The sequence below is a fragment of the Macrosteles quadrilineatus genome, unplaced genomic scaffold, assembly GCF_028750875.1.
Source record: "Macrosteles quadrilineatus isolate MER2022 unplaced genomic scaffold, UCM_ALF_1.0 Scaffold_5__1_contigs__length_97177068, whole genome shotgun sequence".
Lineage (NCBI taxonomy): Eukaryota > Metazoa > Arthropoda > Insecta > Hemiptera > Cicadellidae > Macrosteles > Macrosteles quadrilineatus.
The window spans coordinates 50,209,555-50,233,169 of record NW_026542598.1 but is presented as its reverse complement, the minus strand read 5'-3'; the positions used below and the strand labels follow the sequence as shown (position 1 = coordinate 50,233,169).

Below are 23,615 nucleotides of genomic sequence, written 5' to 3'. Positions count from 1 at the left end.
TAGTAGCAGTCCAGAAGCGTTACCCCAACACTACCCGCGGATGTTGTGATGGTCCCCCACAGTTACACAGCGACCCCCGCAGAGTCGGCAAACATAATCTTCCGACAAGTAACAGCGACTCTCAATCCCGCGACTGTACCTGCACACTGCACAGGTGTTCCAAAATCTCCGAAACCGACTGTCCAACAAACCGTCTACTTTACTACCTCAATAAAAGACTGGATCGAGACCCGAGTGTAAATGTGTTTGATGTGGACACGCGTTAAGTCCTGTGTTTTTCGATGCTGTGTGTGTACGTGTGTGTGTCATAACACCAGCACGAGTCGCCGGCCACTCAGGTACATCTTTATAGGCCGGGGCGACTTGTAGACAAGGCTTGTAGCTGTATTGTGTATGTATGTGATGGTGGCGCGTTGACGATCCTGTCGACAAGCGTCTCCGTGTATACCACTTGTAACGGAGATAGCGGACTTGTAGGCGGGACGATTTTATGAGGATGCAAAGCCGAGGCTTGGAGGTACTAATGAGGTGCATCGGTTCGAAAGAATGGAATTTTGAATATAGATATTTATTTAATGCTTCGCACGACAGTTAAAGTTTGATTACATCTGCTTCTATTTGTCAAAACATCGGTAATGTAATGTAAATAATAATTTGAAATTTTAGTACCAATACCGATTTCCACCAGGTTGGTATTGCCATGAACACCAACCAATAGCTGGGAAGCTGAGTACTATAGTTGTTTATAGTCCTCACGTAATAAGAGCGACCGCTCCGATCAACCGCGTCCTTTACCGTCATCTCAATTCTTCATTACGCGACTACCTTTAACGTAGGTGTAATCAATTAACAGTCGATCTATTGGGAATCTTCAAAAGAACACGCAAGGCAACATCAAGTTCCATACCGTACGTTTTAGGGTGTATGCAGTTCTAAAGAGTTAGAACAGAACTCCCTTAGACAACAAAGAGTGCGCGGAAGGCTGGCAGGAGGTTGTTTGACGTATACCGCTCTTTCCCTAGTGACAGCCCAGGACGACCAAAGCCACCCCGCTGTGCTGTCTTCGCTGGCTGTCGACCATCCGATTGTTGTTGCGAGGGGAGAGCTAACAGAGCTTCACATGAAATATCTGGTCGCAAAGTACACTTTATTGTGCAAGATCATTAAGTTTTTTCATCCTCGGTCAACCACCCCGAGCCGTATTTTACCCTAGAGATCCAGTAATCGCTTGTCAACTTCTTGGCAAACTTCCTTTATCACTTTGGATATGTTCTATACATGGTGACATCATTGAATTTTGAATAAAACTTGTTTGTTCTTCTTCCATGACCATTTATAAAAACTCGATGATCAAGGAAAGCTGGGTGTCAGACCATTGAAAAGGACTTTTCTCACGATCGAATCGGCGATCGATTGTTAAGCGAAGACTGTAACCACTCAGATACCCAGAAGGCGAGAGTGTATATTATTAGTGGGTTCTTCTGGAGATGAGGGTAATGGTCATTGGAAATGAGTCTGTCCCCGAACCGCGGCGGGACCGTGTGTTTTGTTCAAGCAGGCCTGCATGTCTTTAAGCTTTACGTGTTGTAAATGTATATGTGTCCGTGTCGTGTCGTATTCGTGTTACGTGTTAATTTATTGAACAATGACGAAGCCATCTGGTGAATAACAACTTTACAAGTACTCAGCTGATGATGACAATGTGTCGAAACATGCCCTGAAGTGAAACTCACGATTCAATGAGCTACTGACGAAAGTAATCTATTCTTACGGTACTAGTACCTATTCTTATAATCGTAATCTATTCTTACTTACGGTAGTAATGGTACAGTTCACACATTGCATTAGGAGCCGAATGTGAAAGGGGTTCACCACGTCCAAGGAAACTACATATAATCACTAAACAAAAATATTTATCTACAAGAACCCATAAACAAAAGATGATAACCACGTAAAAAAACCTACTGCAATAATACACATTTAAAATGAGTCAAAGTAGAAAATCCTGCAATGAATGAAATAGCTTATATTGTCGCTAAGCAAAGATTACGATACGTTGATTATGCGATTGATTATGCGTGAACTGCTAACCATGCATATAATATAAAGCACACAAATTAAAAAGCTGATTAACCCGACCAAAAGAGGCGATATTCGCTAAAAGCTAAAAGTTAACAGCTGATAACAATTTCCATGATGATACCTTAGCTCCTGTCATGATAGTCATTGGAGATTGTGCATACTGTATAGGCCTACTTGATTATCGAAATACCTTGGTTACTATAGTTTGGCTATGTGCAACGGGATAAATAGTGAGGCAGTGTTTCACTAAACATTTTGTGGTGTAACTAATACCTTAATATGATACAATTTCAGAGTGTTTCAAGAAAAGTTTTCAAAATTTCTTCTCGATAAATCATAAAAAAATAGTCTAAAATAGCCTTCTGCTTCGCGAGGCGAAATCAATTTTCAGTATCACAATACGATTGTATGAATTAAAATAGAATCAAGAAGTGCTGATAGCAATAGAAAGCCTATGCTCAGCTCACTGTGTAGGCAGTTGACCCGCATCTGATTGTAGGATACAGCACGACTCACACCTCGACCATTCCACCTCAGTTTTATTGTGCTTCTTCCAATCGACAAATCGACGATTCGTGAGACGTTCTACGTACCAAGTACACTAAGAGCACGTCTTCAATCCTTATACAGTTTAATTGTCATCATGAGAAGTAAAATAGCATGTTTACATGTGCTGTGTGGGCTTGTCGGAAGCTTAGCTTCATTTAACGAATTTGCCAGTCCAACAAGTTATATCGCCTTCATCGGTTCTGTTATACCTAATCCACTAATGTGATGACATTTTGATAGAAGATTTAGTTTTCGAGATTTAAGAATTAGCTTAATATCTTTATCATTGAGTTGAAATCTAAATTAATTTAATCTTAGGAAGATATTGGTATAGTATAAATACAAATTTTTCGCTATGTCGAATTTGTCAACAATAATACTGAACATTTCTAAAACTTTATGTTTCGAGGCAATCAACTGGTCCTCAAAGACTGATAAATCGTTTTAAAGCTACACTTTGCAATACGTAAAGTACGTATGGTAGTTAACTTATCCATACGTAAGATTTTTAAATACCACCCATTAACTAAAGGTTTCTTCTTTAAAATTCCGTTAATGAATGTGAGAAAAATCAAAAACTCATAAATTCTCCTAAGAGACTAGATAAATTCAGTTTACAAAGCAAATAACTCAGTCCTACACAGCGAGATAGTTTTCTAAGAAAACATCCGATGAAAAGAAACAAGTTAGTGATAAACAGGATCACAATAACAACCACTTGGTGAAGCCATCGTAATGCAGGGTGGAGGGTGCGTAATTTTGTAACACCCGAAATCGTCCTATAAGCTAATACAACAACTTATCATTGTACTAGAGGAGGCTATGGTATAGATAATGTAGTGGACGAATTATCTTTATACTGTAGTCAATATCACCCCTGGTTTCATTCATAAGCACGGTATAAGAACCAATGCGGTGTGTTGGGAATTGTGTATAAAACCTTTGACTACAACATAGCCAATGATAAAAATGTACTTATATCACTAATATAAATTTACAATTTGATATGATAAACTCCTACTCAATTTATATTTTAATTTAATTTATATACTATTAAAATTAAGAATTTAATTTAATTTTAATTTTTACAGGACACATACTGTAAGACTTGAAGCATGTATAAAGGGAGATGCATTACATGGACTTTGCCTCTAGGGTGGACATATTGTTCCGGCATTTTACTTTATTGCAACAATAAATTCCTGAATAGTAACACAGATATAGCAACTCTGTCAGAACATAAATATGATTGTCTTCATTTTAGTTGTTCAAAACAAATTTGGATTGATATCAATTGAAAAGTTCAACAATAAATAAATATTTTGGACATCAATATCAAAGACCAATCACACCATTACCCTTTTGAGGGCCCTAATAGTAACAGTTCTGATGCGAAAAATAAAAACTTCCGCCAAACCAACCAGAGTCAAGACTCTAGAACAGCCACAGTGGGTTTCCGATGCCTGACGAAGAGGAAGAAGAAAACATTTAAAAGGAAGAAGAAGCAGTGTGCGGAAAAAAGAACTCGAGGAGATGAAGGAGGTGAAGAAACACGAGGATAAGAATAAGAAGGTGGAAAAGGAGAAGGAGCACGCTCTGAAAAAAGTGGAGAAGAATGAGTACTAAGAGAGATAATAACTAAACGAATGTTCGAGAAGAGAAAAGGGGGGGAAATGTTTTTGGGAGAAAAGGCATGAGAAGAAGACATAGGAGAAGCAATTCGATAAGAAGTAGGACGATGTGAAATAGAGAAGAAGCGCAGGAAAAGCTCTAGAATGAGGCGTATAAGTAGGATGAGGAGAAGAAGCACTATGTGGAGTGGATACGGAGAGGAAGAGCAAGAATGAGTAAGAGGAGTGAATAAAGAAGAAGCACTAGTGAGGCTAGAGGAACACAAGGAGATGAAGAAGCAGAGTAGGATGTGGAGGATCAGTAGCAGATAACAGATAGTTTGTGGCTCACCTGGTAGCAGGAGAGGACGTAGAGGTCGTTGTTGTAGTACGAGGGTAGAGGGTTGTACAGCATGGTGTCGACGTCCGAGGCCTCCCCCAGACTAACACTGGCCGCCTCCCCAGCCACCTTGATGCATGGACTGTCCTCGTCTGTTGACACTACACTTCCCTACCTCACAAACGTCCACTATGTGTCACCCGGTCGCTGACGAAGCTTTGGTAGAAAAGAAAGTGCGGTTCAAGCGACTATAAGGTAAACTACCAGATATATTGGCTGTTCCTATATATAACTGCTATATATAGCATTTATATAGCCATATATAGCTATATATATGCTATATATAGCACGTGCGCAAGAGGACATATAATAATTAAATACTAGAGCTCGCCCCGTGGTCAAAAATTCAACCAAAAGTATGTATTTTGCAAACTTCACTATTTTCACCCCCTATTTTCACTATTTTTACTACGTTGTAAATCAAACATACGTGATTAGAATTTCTTTCATTTGTTTTGTTTTTCTGTTTTTATTTTGTTGTTATTTCGTCACCAACATAGCAACCCATAAGGCCCATGTTAATTTTTTTAAATTTAAAATTCATTTTTTTGTGTTTAATTTTAGCCTATTTTAATTTATAAAGGGATTCTGCACATCTACAGGCAAATATCTTTCTAACAGCATGCGTAGATTTCCCCTGCGATGCACAGGAGCTGAGAAAATTTTCAATAAGCATGCTTGTCTATTGATATGATAAGAAGCCCCATGTTAAATCTCCATAAGAAAAGTTGAATTTCCATTTTTATCCAATTAACATAGCTTAAATATTAAAAAAAATACAAATAAAACCAGCACACATATGACCAATAACCTTTCTTTTGGTACAACCGACGTGTAAATCAGTCCACTAGTATGGTCAGGGTGGCTGTCGTAAGCTTGGCCCCATGTTAAATCAAGATAAGAAAAGTTCAATTTCCATTTTGACTCAATTAACATAAATATTTTGAAAATACAAATAAAACCTGCGCATATAGGACCGATAACCTTTCTTTTGGTACACCCTGTGCAATTCCGTCCAGTATTATGTCGTAAGTTTTGCATAAGTTTTTTAACATATAAGATTAGTAGCAGGTTTTATAATTGAAGCCGTGAGATTACTGTATATGTTTAATTATCTGTATGTGATTTGCACTAAAAATCATAATAACATAAGATCTATTATAGCTACAAACGCGTAATATGGTCACTAAGCATGTTAAATTCATCGTGTAGATATTACATTTCACATTACAATCTTTTACGATTGTCATCTGGATATTGAACTACCAATCTAAGCTATAGGCCTATATTATATAGTAAGTATATGGACCAACTATGGAACTTTTAGTATTAAAATACCAAATATTGTAAAGGAAACTTTCACAGAGTACTATACTGTTAAAATAATTACATTTTATGTAGGGTTCTGTAATTTGTAATATAGGCTTCTCTTCTGTAATTTGTATTATAGCATAATGTGCATAGTAAAAATATGATTTGAACTACATTTTTAACTGATTTGATTTAAAAGTGTGCTTAGTCAACATAGATCCGCAATTGACTATTACGAAACATTAAGAGCTGTAAACGTGTAAATTAGTAAGTACGTGGTCTTTAGCATACCTAGTAAACTCGCTAAATTTCAAGTTTGTAGCTCAAATAGATCTTAAATTAATACGAGTTTGGTTATAATCACATACAACATAGTCAATTTCGGAATCTAGTTACATTGTAAAGATGTATGTCTGGATGCAATATACAATTTTTTTTTAAGGAGTCAGAGAAAGTCACGGTGATTATAGAATGTCATCCACGAAGTAAAGACGGGCCAAAAATAGTTACTCGTTCGATCATAGTTTATCGTTGCCGTGAATTAATTAAAATACACACTTATCATTAAGGTGCGAAATGCTAAGTTTTAGTACATCGGCAATGAGTTAACTATCAACCACTCTTCGGATCTGTTCTGTAACAGCTTTACTGCAATATCTGGTTCGGTAAAACTAACTCCTCTAGCGTAACCATATCTTCACTTGTATCATAGATAAAAGGAGTGCTTGTACCTAAATAATGTTCAGGGCACATTACGGGTTTCCGTATAAAAATTAACCATTTTATTAAATAAGGTTTGATTTATTTTGTATTTAATTTGATAATCTAAAATGTTTAAAACCGTAGGAAAAATGTTTGTAAATTACTAGTCAATCCAGCGGTATACGGACACGCAAGTCGCAAACTACCTTATTACCATCTTCTTCACCGAGACCAGCTATGCCGGATAGGTTGTGTCAATTAGAATTTACTAAGAAAATTACTAAAGAATTTTACCAAGAAATCAAATTAATAATAAATATGATTTATCTGCACAATATTTAAAGTTAAATGCTTTGTCAGTGGACCGAAGGTACAAGTATACGTTATATATACGGTTTGAATGGTACTTTCAATAAACTATGGTCTTATATCTTTTGTGGTATTTGGTACATATTTGATTCCATCACTACCTAACTTACATTTCGTGCGGCTACAACCTATGCTGAGTTCCAGCGCAAAATATTTAATCGGTTACAATGACTCAAATTAGTTAGAACGCTAGGAAAACATAAAAAGAAAATTATTTAACTTGTAAAATAGGAATTTTGTATTTTAAATTTACAGTTGGATGGTTTAAAAGCGATTCACAGTAATCTATTACTGCATGAGCGGACTATGCATTTATATTGAAGGCTAGGTTTTTATTCTTTCTTTAATTATGCTAGCTTTAAAGGATAAAATTATTGACTTAATTAAGCTGTATTTATATTATTCGTTACACTCAAGTATTATACGCAATTAAAATAGTTTAAAATTTTTTGCGGGCTGAGTAATTATTTAATGCTTTTGTCTATGGCGAAACTTTAAAGAATCTTTAGATTTTAGCCGAACTCTGTGGTCTACTTGTAGGACTCCCCTACGCAGAAACTAGAAAATAAAAATGTTTTAAACTAACCGAGTAACTTTTTTTCTTGATTTAAAAATGGGTATTCTGGTTTTCCTGCATTTTTACAGTGCCTGGTGGAATTATTAATACAAGAATGTTCTTTGGCATGTAAGTAAATGATTAAAATTATGCTGCACCGATATTAAAATAGTAATTAATAAAATATAAAATACAGTTAAAACGTTTTTAGAGGCGTTTTCTGTACATGATTGACTATATTAATATTGGTGATTATGCATGAAAGCCCGTATAAAGATTAATGTTTTGATCTAATCAAGGAAATTCTTCCTTTTTGGGTTTTTTTACAAAGCTTATTACGTAATTGTTCTAGGTTTACCTAATGTCATTTTAAAACATATTACCGAAAAGCTATATCTACTCTGTAATTTTTAACGACGATCGCGACTAAGATTAGATCAGGTTCAAGAAGGAGAATCAGGAATCAAAAATATTTATTTGCCATTAAATAACAGAACGTTACAATAGGCATCGTCAGTAATGCGGTTGACTCTTTATAGGGAAGGTTAATTTTTAAATAAAATCCTTAGTTATATTTCATTCAAATTTAGATTTGTGCGTTTACAGTTTTGTTAAAACACGTCTAAACCATATTTTAATACCTCGTTTTGGTTAATTTATTTAGTAGAAAGTAATGTAAATAGTTGGATAATTTTATCAACATAATTTTAAAGTTATTCATTTACTTAATCAGTTCTTTTAGAAAGAAAAGTACACATCGTTATTTTGTTGGTAACAATATTACGCATACGATGCGATCTATGTTATAATGCTCAAACAAAGAAATAAAAAAATCTTGTAGGTGCTTAAATTTCAAAAGTTAAACAATAAACAATTTATATTGTCAATTTTTGATGCCAACAAAATCAATCGTTCAAACAACACTGGTTAATAGTTTTGTATCTATATAAAGTTAAAATACTTTAAATTTATGCATACTATGGGCATTTTATTTTTACTACATCTTAAACTACTTTATGTTAACTGCATTTGCTAATCGATTAGTTTACGCTGTAGTCAAATTTATTTAATAAACAATGGAGAAATCCGGGGAAATATTTTAATATGAAAATAAATGTAATGTAGGATCTTTTAGTAATAGTTAATAATGTTAAATACATAGGATTGTTGCAATTCCTGCACAGCTCAACTTCTTTATGTTTATTTTTTATACTCAGTTTCAATGTACATGTTTGGTTCTTTATACATTAGGTATCGATTTTTAAACCAAATATTGTTTCTTTATGTTCTGATGTTTATTCTACAGTATGTCAGTATTTCAGCGTCATTGCTATTGCCATACAAAATATATCAATGTTGATTTATGTACTATTTACTGTTAACATAGCAGCAAATATTATTATTGTAGTTTTTTTTAAACCCCAAACTACCACATAGCATGTTAACATTGCATGTATTTATTGTAAAATGGTATTTAACGTGTAAATAAATAAACGCTTAGGTAAATATTACTTCTAGATAAAAAATATGAGGAAACATCAAGTTGGTTTTAGACTAAAACTGCCACAAACGAAATAGAAAATCGATTTAGTCATATTTCAGCTGTGGTAATTTAATACCTAAAAATTAATAAACAATTAAGATGATACAAATATCACTAATTTGAGGTATATGATTATTTTATAGCATGTTTCACTTCGAAGGGTGATTAGATAGATGCTATATCACAATATTAACTCATAATTATAAATAAGCCTATAATTTGTTGTTAATGTATATAAGTGAGCAATTCGACAATTGTAAATTATTTAATTCAGTCCGAAACATCAACAATGTAAAAAAACAATTATTAACCTTTCGAAAATACTGTACCAACAGAATAAAATAAGTGCCAAAATCCTTCGCCTACAACCAAGAGTTTATTTACCAGATCAATAACAAGGATTTGAATCCCGCGGGAAAACCACACAGTCGAAAACCCCGCAATAAAACTATAAATCGAGTGAAGAGTTCAACAATACCGCATTAAAATCACAGCACTTCACCAATCCACACAACAAGCACAAAATGGCGATCGGTGATGGAAGTTGGCTCGATTAATTACACTAATTAATTCGCGATAATGCCTCGACCATCAAACTAGAACAATACGTGTGAACTGACGAGGCACGCAGCGCTGTAGCGGAGAGTCGACGAACTACACGTCGCGCTGCCATTGGTCCTCCGCGAGCCAATCAGACAGCAGTTATGGTCGCATGACGTCATACACACCCCTGTAGTTTTATTGTTACCTTCAATTGTATTGGGGTTCATTGTCGTTGACACTTCCACCCTCAATAAAATAACTTAAAGGGTTCTATTTTAATTGCACCTACTTTGACTCGGATACGGTTACCCTTACCCAGTTAATTGCATCAAGTTCAAGTAGGATATGTACAAATGAAGCGTTGAACTGGGAGGGTTGAACACTGTCATGTGATGCTTTGACTTTGTAGTTTGCAGTTCGATAAGTTACTTTACAGGTTTAATTTGACGACTTGTGATGTTAAAAGTGGTTTAAAATTTTACAATCGTGTAAATCGTTTTCATTCTCAATTAAAAAAAAACCGTATACAAATAATCAATCAAAACAATTTACTTGAACTCTAAATCGAAACACAAGAAAACAAAACAATCATGATACATCTATATTTTAACTACTAACTAGACTACATAAATTAACACTGAACATTTTTACATAATATTTTTCAGACAACAATCAGAATGTGCCACTACACTTATTATACATGACAACATCTCTATACTCTATACAAAATTAGGATTATATTAAGTCTAACCTGAACCAATATGCTTGGAACTTTTGTTACTTTGTTACTTTTGGAACTTTGTTTTGTTACTTTTGGAACTTTTGTTGGAACTGTTTTGTTACTTGGTACTTTTGTTACTTTTTTCACAATGTTGTAACTGTTGCAATTCACTCAAACTGTCCACCACCACCACCAATCTTCTTACTCATTTTTTTGATGTTTTCTATTGTATTATCTTGTTGTATGTAAATCTTGTCCAATGTATTATTTTGTAAAATGGCGATTGCCGTCGGAATGAATAAATGAATAAATGAACTTAAATCTGATGGAAACTCGTTAGTGCGGAATTAAATTATCTACAGCTTTTATTGTACAATGTACAGTACAGTTAAAGTATTGTTTATTATGCTATTTGGACTATTATTGTTGATTTGTTATAGATTTGTTGCGTACTTTGTTATTCAGAACTTCGTTACATTAAAATTTGATGTCTCATTGTCTTTACTTGTTAGTTTAATCATCTTCATTGACACTTGCTACTTGTTAGCTTTGTTATTTAGCCGTAATGATTTTCGTCTGTCATTTCATACATAGACTAAAAGCTTCAACATATTTTGTGAAATTTTTTAAAAATTTGTATCTTTAATAGTTATATGTTATTGCAAAAAGGAGTTGTCCGTTGGAATGAGTAAATAAATACCCTCGACGCAGCAAACCTGCAGACTAAGCGAATTTCCAATTGCTTGGTTTGATTTTCACTTAAATATATTTAAAAAAACATTAGGTTAAATAAGTACCTAGATTTGCTGCTACATGGAGGGTAAAAAGCGTGTTTTTACTAAAATATAAAAGTTTAGTTTAAAATATATAAATTTGCCAAGTTTGATCAAAATATATCAATAAAAGAACAAACTACAACAGTTCACTTATCCTCCCTCAGAATAACATGGGAATTTAAAATAGGCTATACAATTTTTAGAAGTTTCTCCATAACCAATATATTTAAAACTTACAACGTACAAAAGCACTTCAATATACTAAATTATTTGTTTTTTAAGTTCTACAATATGGTTTGGAAAGAAATTGAGAAATTTTATTTTTTAAGGGTCAAAAATGGGAAAAACCCAAATCATTATATTAAACATTATACAAATATATGAATTAATAAATGCCCCACCGCAGCAAACCTGCAGACTTAGCGAATTTCAATTTGCCTGATAAGATATTCAATCAAATCTATGTAAATAACATTAAGTTTAACAAGTATCTTGGTTTGCTGCCACAGGGAGGGTAATAAAGTTTTTTATGTAAAATATTAATAGCGTAGTATAAAATAAATAAATTTGCCAAGTTTTATCAAAATATATCCATAAACAATCAAACTACAACATTTTACAATATTCACCATCAGAATAGCATAGGAATTAAAAATATTTAATCTTTTGAATTTTCTCCTAACCAACAACTGTACAAAAACACTTTGACGTACTAAATTATTTGTTTTTTAAGCTCTATAAAATGGTTTAGAGAGACATTTTTTCGAGGGTATTCATTTTACCCCATAAAACCGCCGTAACACCCCCGTCCCCACGGTCGCGAACTCTTTTAAGTGTATCACGCCTTACACCTTCAAGCCAAATTTCATCAAAATCAGACAAAAGTTACTCAAGCTGTTCACGGACATTCTCTATTCTAAAACATTATTTAGTATTAGCTGTTACCATTAGCCAAACCATAGTGAGTAGTGAGGGATAGATTATAACAAACCTGCGTACTCCCCAACAGATGTTGACCAAGATAAAACCATAATAGCTGATCAGAGATGAATTGTATACATTTTTGCCATAGAGTGGATAAAATGACGAGTCTACTAACAGTATCCGAACTCAATGATGCTATTATAACTCCAGTATACTTGAGAAGGTAATGGATGGAACGTATGACAAGAGATGTCAAGAGCAAGCAACAAATCAAGGCTAGGCTGAGAACGATAAGTATATCTATACTTATTTAATACGCAAGCAGATTTTTGTGACAATTAATTACTCCTCCGAAACTACTGAGCCGATTGAAATTTTTTTATAGGGAAATAATTAGAGAGTGAGGCCCTGGGGCCCTTTAAAGTTTCGTATTTCTCCATAAGATTAACATGGGAAACAAACATTGTTATGAAACTCCAGCTGTTGTCAGAAATGCTGTTCTGCTATTTAATTTAATTTGTTTACAAGGAGAATTGTTTCTTAGTGCCATGTGATCAATATGTTATACTTTTGCATGTATTTTAAATGATATACACTATATAAAATGATGGTACTGTAATACATTAAGAGATATTCATTTAACTAATCAATAAGTACGATTGAGCCTTTGCCTATATGTTTCCTGGTAAGTGTGTTGTAACTGTTCCTTAGTATCTTAAAGTAAAACCAAATTATTCTTTTCTGCATTCTCACCCCGTAGCGAAGCACGGGCAGAGCAACTAGTTTGCATTATTCCAAATCGATTTTACAATAGGTTTCAAGTCCAACTACAATTGTATCCAAATTCAATGCGACCTTGTCATGAGAAGAGAGAAGAGCAAATAATAAATCAAGAGTTTAAAGAGTGTCGTCTCAACAGACGACAACCTTCAACCTTCAGTTGAACCCGAATCAAGAGTTATAATTAGGTTAAATATTTCCCAAAACAGCGGGCCACAAAAAGTTTCGGCGGTAAATCAAGATAATTGTCAATCAGCGATGGCGGACACGTGTTACACGCGTGTCTGTGTCTGTCTGTCGAGGGAAGGCGGTGTCGTATGGACGTCTCGGTAATCAGTCAGATTCCAGTTGAACATCCGCTAAAAACTCGTGGGAAGAACGAAAATGACACGTCTTTATGACTGGTACAAGAATATAGTCCAAGGTCGGGATAACCAGCAAATAATCTTGTAAATGAATACTTGATTTGCAAATTCATCGAACTCTTAATCTATACATAAATTGTCCATAATGATGCAACGATCGTTATTAGGGTTGCTGTATTTCGACTGAACGAAACCGGGAAACAAATCTGTGTCCCGTCAAAGGGTTGAGCCATTCTACGGCCAACTGTAATTGGTATGGTTAAAAAACAAAACCAACTCATAAAATCGAAATACTGCACTATAATAGCCAATATGTAATATATGGTAACATTAGGTACTCTCCGTACTTCGGTAATGTTGTATGGTGACTGTAGGGCAAATGTTTCATTGAGTGAGTGATGATACAGTTGACTTGGTAAAACAATAGTTGTAACACTATTAAAACCATACATTCTATGTTTAAAACCCTTTCACAAGGACAAATCCTCCCTGAAAAGCTTATACAGAGACTATATCTTTTTAGCCACGACTTTATTTATTTATGTAATGCGAATTTGATTCAATGCAACATCAAATATAAAATTGTTATCTAATGATATAGATATTTCTTTTCTCGAACTAATGATAATTTGACTTACTATATACACAAAATGTAGTGTGTATTAGTTCGTAAATTTGTATAGTTAATTGTTAAATTGTATTGAATTAGTTAGTTAGTTGTATTGAAATAGTTAATTGATTGATTGTAAGACCTGCAAATAAACACTCCGAATACTGTAAGATGTGATTTTCTGCTGTATAATGTAGTTACAAAGCTGAAGGGGTTTCGAGGCAAAATATATCATTTAATTAACAATGCAGAAGAACAATCAATATTACAAATATCTACAATAAAGTTCTATAACAAACTCGTGACAATATGTAACATCAGCTGTTGACCAGCATTGTTGCGAGTTGCGACACTAGTCATTCGATCGCGGAACGTCGCAACAATCGGATCGTCCTCGGATATTAGAACAGAAACGTCATGGATCAAAAACATAAAAGAATTACGTCACTGGATAGAATTTAATACTTATAATCTCTACATGTGTTTTGGACGTTTCTTGACATTTGTACTGAAATAAATACAAACATATTTATTTTCGGGTCACTCATTTGTTTGTTTATGATCAATGTTTCTATTTTATAATCCGTGGGATCGTCAAACAACACGCCCATTCTGGTAGCGCAAAAACTACAGAACGTCCTTGGGTTTTCATGAATACTCTTTGTTCAGCATTAGTGTATAATCTTTTGCGGAAAAATATTCTACTATTTTGAACAGTCGTATAATCATCAGAACAGTGGTTAACATGGATATTATTTTTAGCCTGAAATTAAGACATTCCTAACAATTTAATGGAAATCATAGGAGTCGTTTTTTTAAATCATTGTGCGCAAACGTTACTAATATTATAGTTAAGATTATTGTGAAAACTTATATATTGTAAGCATAGCCTAGTTGTCATTTTAAATAATCAGTACATTACGCCAATGAAAAAATCAACTATGCATTGGCATTGCCATTCAACTGAATAAATAGTTGTTGCAACACTATTCATTCAGCAACACTATTAGGCCCTCTTGTAATGATGTGTAGCAGTAACAAGGAAAATATAATGTGTAACTAATTCTCGTTATATTTAATGACGCACCATATTTAAACCCAATTGTCAGGTAAAATTCAAAAATTCAATTGTACGCCATCTTACTTCAATCAAATGTCTATTGGAACTACCTTTTAAATAAACAAATCTTAGTCACTTATCCATTCAGCAACTTAGTGAGCAGCACATTATCAACACCTCGGTAGGAGATACGGCTGATACGGTACTGGTCGAGGGCCTGCGGGACACGTTTATAGCCCTGATAACATCGCGGTCACAAAAAAACACTCATAAAAATTTGTCGTACAAGACTTAACAAGCAGATGGTATCTGGGACTGGTATCGCACGGACCTCTTGGAGATGTGATTCTCATGGTGGTCTGTGGAATTTTGTGTTGAATTGGTTGCTGAGCTTTAAAATGTTCGTTTATTGAAGGAAATGTCAAATGAGTTTCATATTTATTAGTTAACTGGCAGTTACCCGGCGCGCGTTGCTGTGCTTAAAGGTTTTTATGTTTACATATTTAACATTGGAGAATTTAAAAGGTTGTTGAGTGCACAGGTGTGCTGCGATTGGGGTTTAATATATTTGGACTTATTCAAAAGTAAAATAGTTTTCTGTGCTGCTGCGGAAACATTGTGGCACTATTTCAAATCATGACTAATACAGCATATGTTGTGATTATTCAAACCTACAAAACAGTTGCCAGGTAACAGCTAGTTATATTTATTTGTTAACATTGTTGTTCAAAAAGTCTGACATTGGCCCACTTAAAACCCTCTGGGGCGGAGCCCTTTTGACGGATCTGCACCAAACTTCACACCAACCATCCTTGAATAATGTGCTTAATTTTATTACAATCTGTCGAGCGGTTTCTGAGTCCATAAGGTGCATACATATATACATACATACATAGTTCCTCTTTTAAGATATAGATAGATAGATAGGAAAATAGAGTTGGGTTATACTTTATCTAATAGTTTATTGCGGACATTTTCCATCTCGCTAAATAGAAACAAGTTTTCATGACGTTTCGGAATATGGGATCTGATACCGTCCTCAGGTAAGAAAGTATTTCAAACATTACAAGAACAAGAAGGGGAAGAAAGCGAACTTAAACGGGGAATATATAAACTTTCGTTTGATAAACTAAACGTTGTCGATCACAATAAATATGTAAAAAATGAACAAAATGAATTAAAGTGTTTGTGATAGTGGTTGGTCAACAGTTGAAATTAGGGACGTGTAAATTATTTAGAATGTGTTGGCATTGACTTAGGAACACTGAAGTGGGCATTCCATCTAAACAGCAGTGGGCAACCGTCTGGGATTATACTGTATTTCTTCCTAAAGTATGCGTTACTTACAGTTGATGTGCCATTAAATATACTAAATTACTTTACTTACAGTTGATGTGCCATTAAATATACTATAGTATTTAATAAGTAGTCCTTGCAGCTTGACACGTTTAAGAAATTGGAATATTTAAATGAAACCAGTAATTTACTTGAGCTCACTATGTCGGTAGCTCAACTCAGCAGTTTTCATTTTTAATTCTTAACTAGTAAATGGAATGTCTATTCATAACATGCATGGATCTATTCATAAAAACAACGGATAAGTGGTAGGAATTACTTCTAGTTTAATGATACAGCAATGATGTTTGGAAAGCTGGAGAGTTTGCTGTACTTCCAGATTTTCGATTTTCTAGGACAGGACCTTATTCAGAAATTCATCGCATAACATAAAATCAATACTACATATTACATAGATTTTTACGTTTCTGAATATACACGTGTTGTAAGAAACTGATAAAATGAAATTCTCTATAATCCTTTAGTAGCAATCCACTATGACCGATAATTATGGTTTTTAATTTTGCAACAGATTTAATTTAAGGGCTCCCTCAGAAACTTAATAAATAAATATCATGGCTCATTCATTGTTCGAAAATACTCGAAATAAGGTGTTTTTCAAATGTTTGATAGCTTACTTGGAAATATTATTCTTTTCCTGTCGAACAAACAGTTATTTGTAGATACCAGCAGTTATCACTCTGCATTGTAACTAGAGCATAACCAAATGTTCAAATATACGGGACATAATAAGCACATGCGTCCTCTGATTCTTTCTTCTTTCCTTATTTGGATACGTCCAAAAATAATGGGTGATTGCTGCGGATGCAAAAATTAACAACAAATGCTATACTGATGCTATAGTTCCTGAGAGAGGAACTACATCACCCGGGTAAAGCGCCACCTTTCGGTTTGATACATTTTTAGAGGATTGTTAAAACTAGTTTATAGAGTTAATATGTAATTATTGTTGTAGTTGGAAGGTTATTAAAATTAGAACATGCGCAAGAAGGCTAAAAGTTCAAATCGGTCAATGAATCGATCCAAGGCTTCTGAAGCTGTTGATTGTGACAGAAACTTCGGAATTTACATAATTAAGGAGCCATTTATAGCTAGACCATTTATAAGTCGTGCATCATTTTAAATAAAAATCTAATTAAATTATTCGATTGAGAAAGTTTTGTTTTTACTGAATCCTTTACTGTAATATGTCTCAATTAATTAACTAGAACCAAACCTTATATTGAAAGTTGGTTTTATTTTGTAGCTTCACACGGACGATTTGGACATTTATTTTTTACGTTTTGTTCTTAACAATAAATTTGAATCTTTTTGATCCTGTGTCTTTTCTAGGGTTATGTGGGATAACGGAATTATTTGGAATATTTACATAAAACCATCAGAACCGGGGAATAAAATTTCAAGCCACAAGCGAACATTGGATTGTTTATGACGAACATTTAACTCGTGTGATTAGGGTAAACTAAACTCAATTTCAACCAGGTTTCATTTTTTGTATGAGTTATCCAGATGTTGTAAACTGTCAAAAGATTATCTTATGATTCCAGGATTCGTAACCTACCAGAATACTAAAACTGTTCGTCTCTGACTTGTCCGACCCCTGCCGTAGAACTGTGTCGAGTTCCCCCGAAATCTGAGCTTCAGTTCCAATTGATTTCCACGATGACGACGTTGTATTGTCGACCTTGTACTGTCGCATGTCGCAATGTCGCGGCTGTGGTTGACACACGACACCGTGAGACTAGAGGTCCGCGGTAGACCATGACTAGCCAGTCACGGGCCGCGGGGTGCGACCGGACCAGGCTCCAGGAGGACAGATTCCTCCGTAGCCTCCCCCTTACATCTTCAACATCTTGGACCGCACCTGGGGAATGACCGACATCACAATAGAAAAAAATGCTTCCACGGTCACGTATTGTAAATTTGTGATACGAAATATATTAAGGGATAAGTCATCTATGCGCAAGTCAAGTCGCCCTGAAGATGGCGCTCTAGATCGAGGACAAAACGTATGCGAATGAAAGTTTTTCGTTGACGTTGACAACTTTCAGATATCAGATGATTGTCTTTAACTCCTTGTTGAGGAGCTGTATTGTTGTTGCCTGAAGAGGGTTCACCCGCTAGAAAAACAGGTCAACCATGCTGCAGCGCAGGCAGCGTAAACTACGTCACAGTGGTGGATAGTTGTACTAAACTCTTACCATTAAAATCTTACAAACAGCCAGCTTGTTTATTTACCTAAAACATATGGGAATGGCAATGGCAATGAATTTATCAATGAAATCTATCCACTAGTGTGACGTCATGGATCCTGCAGCATGGCCTGGTTCAACCAAGAAATCGAAACTGCCTCAGCAGTCAATGATCACTTAAGTCACAATTTAAGCAAATAGGAAGGAATATTAGTGCTGATAGAGAAAAATATTATTATCTCATTACAGGAAAAAGTTTCCTACAACGTTGCGAATCGAAAGTAGTTATAGTTATTTTGGTTTATAAAGTTAAGTATTTTAGCTGGATTTGAAGACTTAATAAACGACCAAACAATATCACGAAATTACGAGATGGGGCGCAATTAATTGAGGTGTATTCTAATCCAAATATGAATGCATCATTGGTGAGATGGCTTGTCCAGCTATTTCATTACAATTTATTAAAAGACCAATTATCAAGTACAGCTAGGTCAAACTAAAATCTATCTCAATTGTAATTATTTTGTAATTCTTGTCCTACTTTTAAATACCCAGTAAGTTCCATTAAAACCCCTCTAGCCTATTCTGGGCACTGTCTCATTCAGTAAAGAAGCAAGCAGTAAAAGTGCCGGAAATAAATGAAAAAAGTCAAATCACCCTCGCCAGCGTTTACCGATAAATCGTGCGATCTTCCCACAACACAGGGGAGGAAGCGTCGCCGGTCGCGGGGATAAATAAAACAGTAACGACAACGACGGCATCGGTGAAGGGAACTTCCGGGGATCAGGTGACGCTGTTGAGGAGCTTCTGGACCACCGGGATACGACGTAAGGATTCAGGGAGAGGGTGGTGTAGAAGTAGGCCTTCAGTAGGGAAGACTGCTGGGCGAAACATTGGGAATCGCGTCGGGGGAACACCATGAACTGGATATCCTAGTTGACAAAAGTTAGGTATTGCCTAAACAATCAAGGTATGGAGATAGCTATACCTTTTTGAGCCTGCACCCCATTGTACCATGTTATTTCTTTATCGTATCATTGGTTTAGCTAAATTATTTTGTCTGTAGTTTTTCAAATAATTCTTAAGCGTATACACCCGCAGGGTACCATACTAATTTTTGTAGCTGTAATTCATTTTTCAGTAATTTTTCCAATAATTCTTAAATCAAAGCTCTCAGCTCGACGAACTGGCATTATAAAACTAGTTGTGATAGTTCACTGCTTACATAACACACCCAATGATTAATAATGATATCGAAATCCGAGCTACCACGCCAATTCATTCGACAAAAAGCTATACCTATTAAATTTGAAACTATTAATGGATCAAAGGGGTTAATATGTAAGTAAAAAATTTATAAGTTAGCTGTCCAATAAAAAAAAAGAAATTCAAGGACCAACTTTCAAATGAGACCGACTACTACTGGAGACTCCTCAAATACTTCCCTGTAATTTTCTTGGCAGATCCATTGACTATACACCTCTACTTAGTTGTAGAGGTGTTATAGTCAATGGAAGAACCCACGAGATAAAACCTCTTCCATTCATACACAAACTGGGGATTGGGTGAAACTAAAAACAATCCTTGAAAAAATGTACTTGTAAAATTTACACAGTAGCAATGTATACATTTATGTAACAATTGTTGGATGGTAAAATGAATGTTGGGATTTAGACTAGTTATAAAATGTTAACTACTTTAAATCTGAAAAATTCGTATTTTTTGTTCAATCAAAATGTCTTGTTCGTTGATCTTAGTGAGTTTGTAAAATACTGAAAGGCTCAATAAAAATCTTTCATCTCGTATAAATACACGATTGGTCAGTAGGGCCTACTCAAAATTCGGGAGAGAGTGAGTAGTGTGAAAATATATTTTGTGCAATGCAATTTTTTTTAATAACATCAAGGTCCAAAGGTTGTTAAACGTAGAGTAGAAGATAATATTCAAATATGCCTACTTGTAACAGTTTGACAAATATGATAATGTAAAGCAGTGCCGTAACTTTCACTAATATCCCCTGTTAGCTCGGCGCACTCCCTATGTATGGTGATGTAAAAGAACAACTCAAGTACTTCCATCACTTCCAGTACGTTAAGCAAAGACATCCTACTTACTTTTCGCAACCTCCAGTAATCTTCTCACTCGCACTAAATAATCTTCTCGCGTTAATACTTCCTGCTTAACTTGAGCCAAAGACGAGGAAAACCTCTTTAAGTCATATTCCACTTGTAACGCCCTTCTAAAGAATAAACGTGCTATTTATGTGCTCTACGTAATTCTAATTACCTCTTAATGCTCCCTGTTCTTATTGTATTGGTGTTTTATCTAGGTTCTATAACATTTTTGGGTAGACAGATGCTTCAAGTGGCTAAACGTTGGTCACAAAAACAAACATCAATACAAACTTAAGTAGTGCCATTGACTTACTTAGTCAATGGTAGTGCCCTATTGATGATGTACAATGTTTTCACCCATTTGTGATATCATTATGTTGCTTATACAATTAGGTATGTACATAATGTGTACAGTAAAATCATATTTACTCTTCAGTCAACTATTTTCAATTTGTGAAATTATGTTAGAGTGCAAAATGAACAAATTACTCATACATAAAACGATTAAACCAAGAGAACACCATTGTAATACGCTTCTTATTTCTTACGTCGTATGAAAGCCGCGGGAACAAGCAGCTAGTCATTCAATATCACCATTGACTTCACTAAGAAAACTACGTATGTACTTTGTGCACGTAAATAAATCTGAATATGAATGCAAGTTGAGTATTTGAGTTGAGTAGTTGAATGGAGTGTATGATTTGGGTAGGTATCTTTATTACTGTCAAAAAACATCTTTTTATTATTTATCAAAAGCCCATGTTAACTTAGAATTGCAAAAAAAACTACTTGAATGCCATACTTTTTTAATGTCCCACCCTCACATCCTAGGACGCTAGTTAGTTCTAGTCTGGAACTGTTTCACACATTACTTCAGGCTAGTCCTAGTGAGTTACGGCATTATCACATATTGGTGATAGGCGGAATTTGAACCCGTGACATCGGGCTCCAAAGCTTCAAGCTCTACCACTGGACCATCTCGCTCCCAACATTTTTAAACCATAACAGAAATTAAGCACGACTAGGTCCAGTTTCGAACCATAAAAAATCCTACTTTTGTCAGACTCGAAACAGCGGTCTTCTGGTTATTATGGTTATTAGGCGAGCTTAAAGTCGTTCAGCTGCCTAGCCACAACCAGTTACCATGATCTAATTTCAATGTATCTTTTATTTTCTTAAGTGTAGGAAATTGATGTCCGCAGGATGGGGAGCACAACCCCGTGTGACAGGACGTCTGATCACAGCCTAGGCGTGAACCATCCCCGGCTTCCGATCAGACCTTAAGCTGCTTATCACAGTCTTGGTGGGTGGGAAGCTGAGAGGTGGCAGTCTTTAGTGTTTGAAGATTAAATCAGACCCTCCTAATCCCAAATTAGACCGGCTTCATTTGACGACTAGAGGACGCTTTGATAATTGAATCAACTATCGATTAGACCTTCCTTAAGCCTACTCGTGATAGTAGCTGTCAGTTGACTATCAATTAAATGTCTGAGGTCGCGTTTGAAAGTAAAGTATTTTTATCGAAATCTAGTAAAATTCTAAATTCAACCATTCTAACGTAAAATGCGAAGCCTGTTTTGGTTTATTTCATGTTGGCAACGCCTGAGTAAGGTAATGTCATTTTTTTTTTATCTATTTCAGAAAGTATTTTACAATTCCAACATTATGCTTTGGAAAAACATAAAAAGTCATTATGTTTTACTCATATAATAATGCCCAACAACATATCTGAGGTCAAACAATAGTTACAAACTTGTAATATAGTCCAAGCATATGAGGAAAAAAGATTATGTTTTTAGGAAAAAATTCCCGAAGTTTTTTTCTCAGTGGTTTCTTATGTATTTTTTGGCGCTGAATCCGATTTTAAACTTTGCCACCTCGCCAGAGGTGAGCTAACTTCAGAAATCGCAAAAAACTAATAAAATACTGTACTTGTTTTACTTTTTTGCGTATAACTCACAAACGGAGTATTTTTTTGCAATAACTGTCATTTACAAAATTAAAGTACACTAAATTCCCTACAATATACGTATAATGACTTTATTTCTACGATGTTCCAAACTGACGCTAGAGCGCGCTCAAAATTTATCATTTTCTTTTACCTATTGGAAAACGTAGGAAACACCATTATAAATCCTTGAATTAGTCACCCAACGAACTCTATTTGATGAATATTGATTATTTTATAATTATATGGTATCATTAGGTCACATTTAGTGGTAAAAAAATGCAAGTGAAGTTTATAGTCGGCAACCATATAGCGAAAAAAATAAGAAAACAATTTTCAATTTAAATACATTTGAAAATTATTAAATCATAGGGCCGATTAAAAATATAGTATAATATGCTGGGCTGCAGTATAGATAACATTTTCTCCATATATATATATATATATATATTATATAGATAGTATTATTATAAATGGACACACTATATACAGAAAATAGACAGGGATGTTGACTGAAATGCTGTAGACGAGCTTCTATTTATTAAATTAACATGTAACAACTATAGCTTTTATTTTCCTATTTTCACCTCACTTGCCGTCTTTATTTGACTGTCTTTAGTGCCTTTACTTTACCTTGTTGGAATAGAGCGGACGTCGAGTCATAAGACAGTTATAAGATATAACGACCTCTATACCTATCATTGCCGGTTATCTAATCCCAATTCAACAACAAACTAAATTACCGAGGCAGGGGAGAGACTTTGGTGGCCTTGTATGGTGGTAACCATATCACTAACAAGCTGAATAAGCTGCGATTCAAGAGTTGTATTACATCAGCTTATAAGATGAATGGTAATATATTATCTCTTCTACCAACTGAAGCCCAGAGGGTGTTTTACCAAGTTCAAGAAAGAAGTTGTCACCCGAGGATTGGGGCTGGAGAAAGACTGCAAACTCATTTGTTCCTATTACAACCTTACGGAGCCCAGCCCCAGATACTCTCTTGAAACTGGTAGCATGCTCATGCAAGAAGGTAACTGCGGCTGCCGACAAGTAGGGCTCTTTTGCTCAAAAATATGTGGGAAATGTGAGGGGAACTGCTCC

At 34.9% G+C, this 23,615-nt stretch overlaps 1 protein-coding gene across 9 annotated transcripts in view; it reads right to left on the bottom strand.

Annotated features, from left to right (window-relative positions):
• LOC128994506 (eyes absent homolog 2-like) overlaps window positions 1-23,615 on the bottom strand; it is a 93,382-nt gene that overhangs the window by 59,890 nt on the left and 9,877 nt on the right. The window contains exons 1-2 of one of the 9 annotated variants that reach the window (XM_054419109.1): window positions 9,434-9,719; window positions 4,594-4,797 (exon numbers count right to left, since the gene is read on the bottom strand). The exons of 1 other annotated variant lie outside the window; for it this stretch is intronic. In XM_054419109.1, the coding sequence (XP_054275084.1) occupies window positions 4,594-4,656 (63 nt within the window). In that variant the 5' untranslated portion in view covers window positions 4,657-4,797; window positions 9,434-9,719. Of the gene's footprint in view, window positions 1-4,593; window positions 4,848-9,433; window positions 9,720-23,615 lie in introns of those variants that run through there. 7 more of the 9 variants (XM_054419108.1, XM_054419107.1, XM_054419105.1 and 4 more) reach the window with 7 other exon arrangements.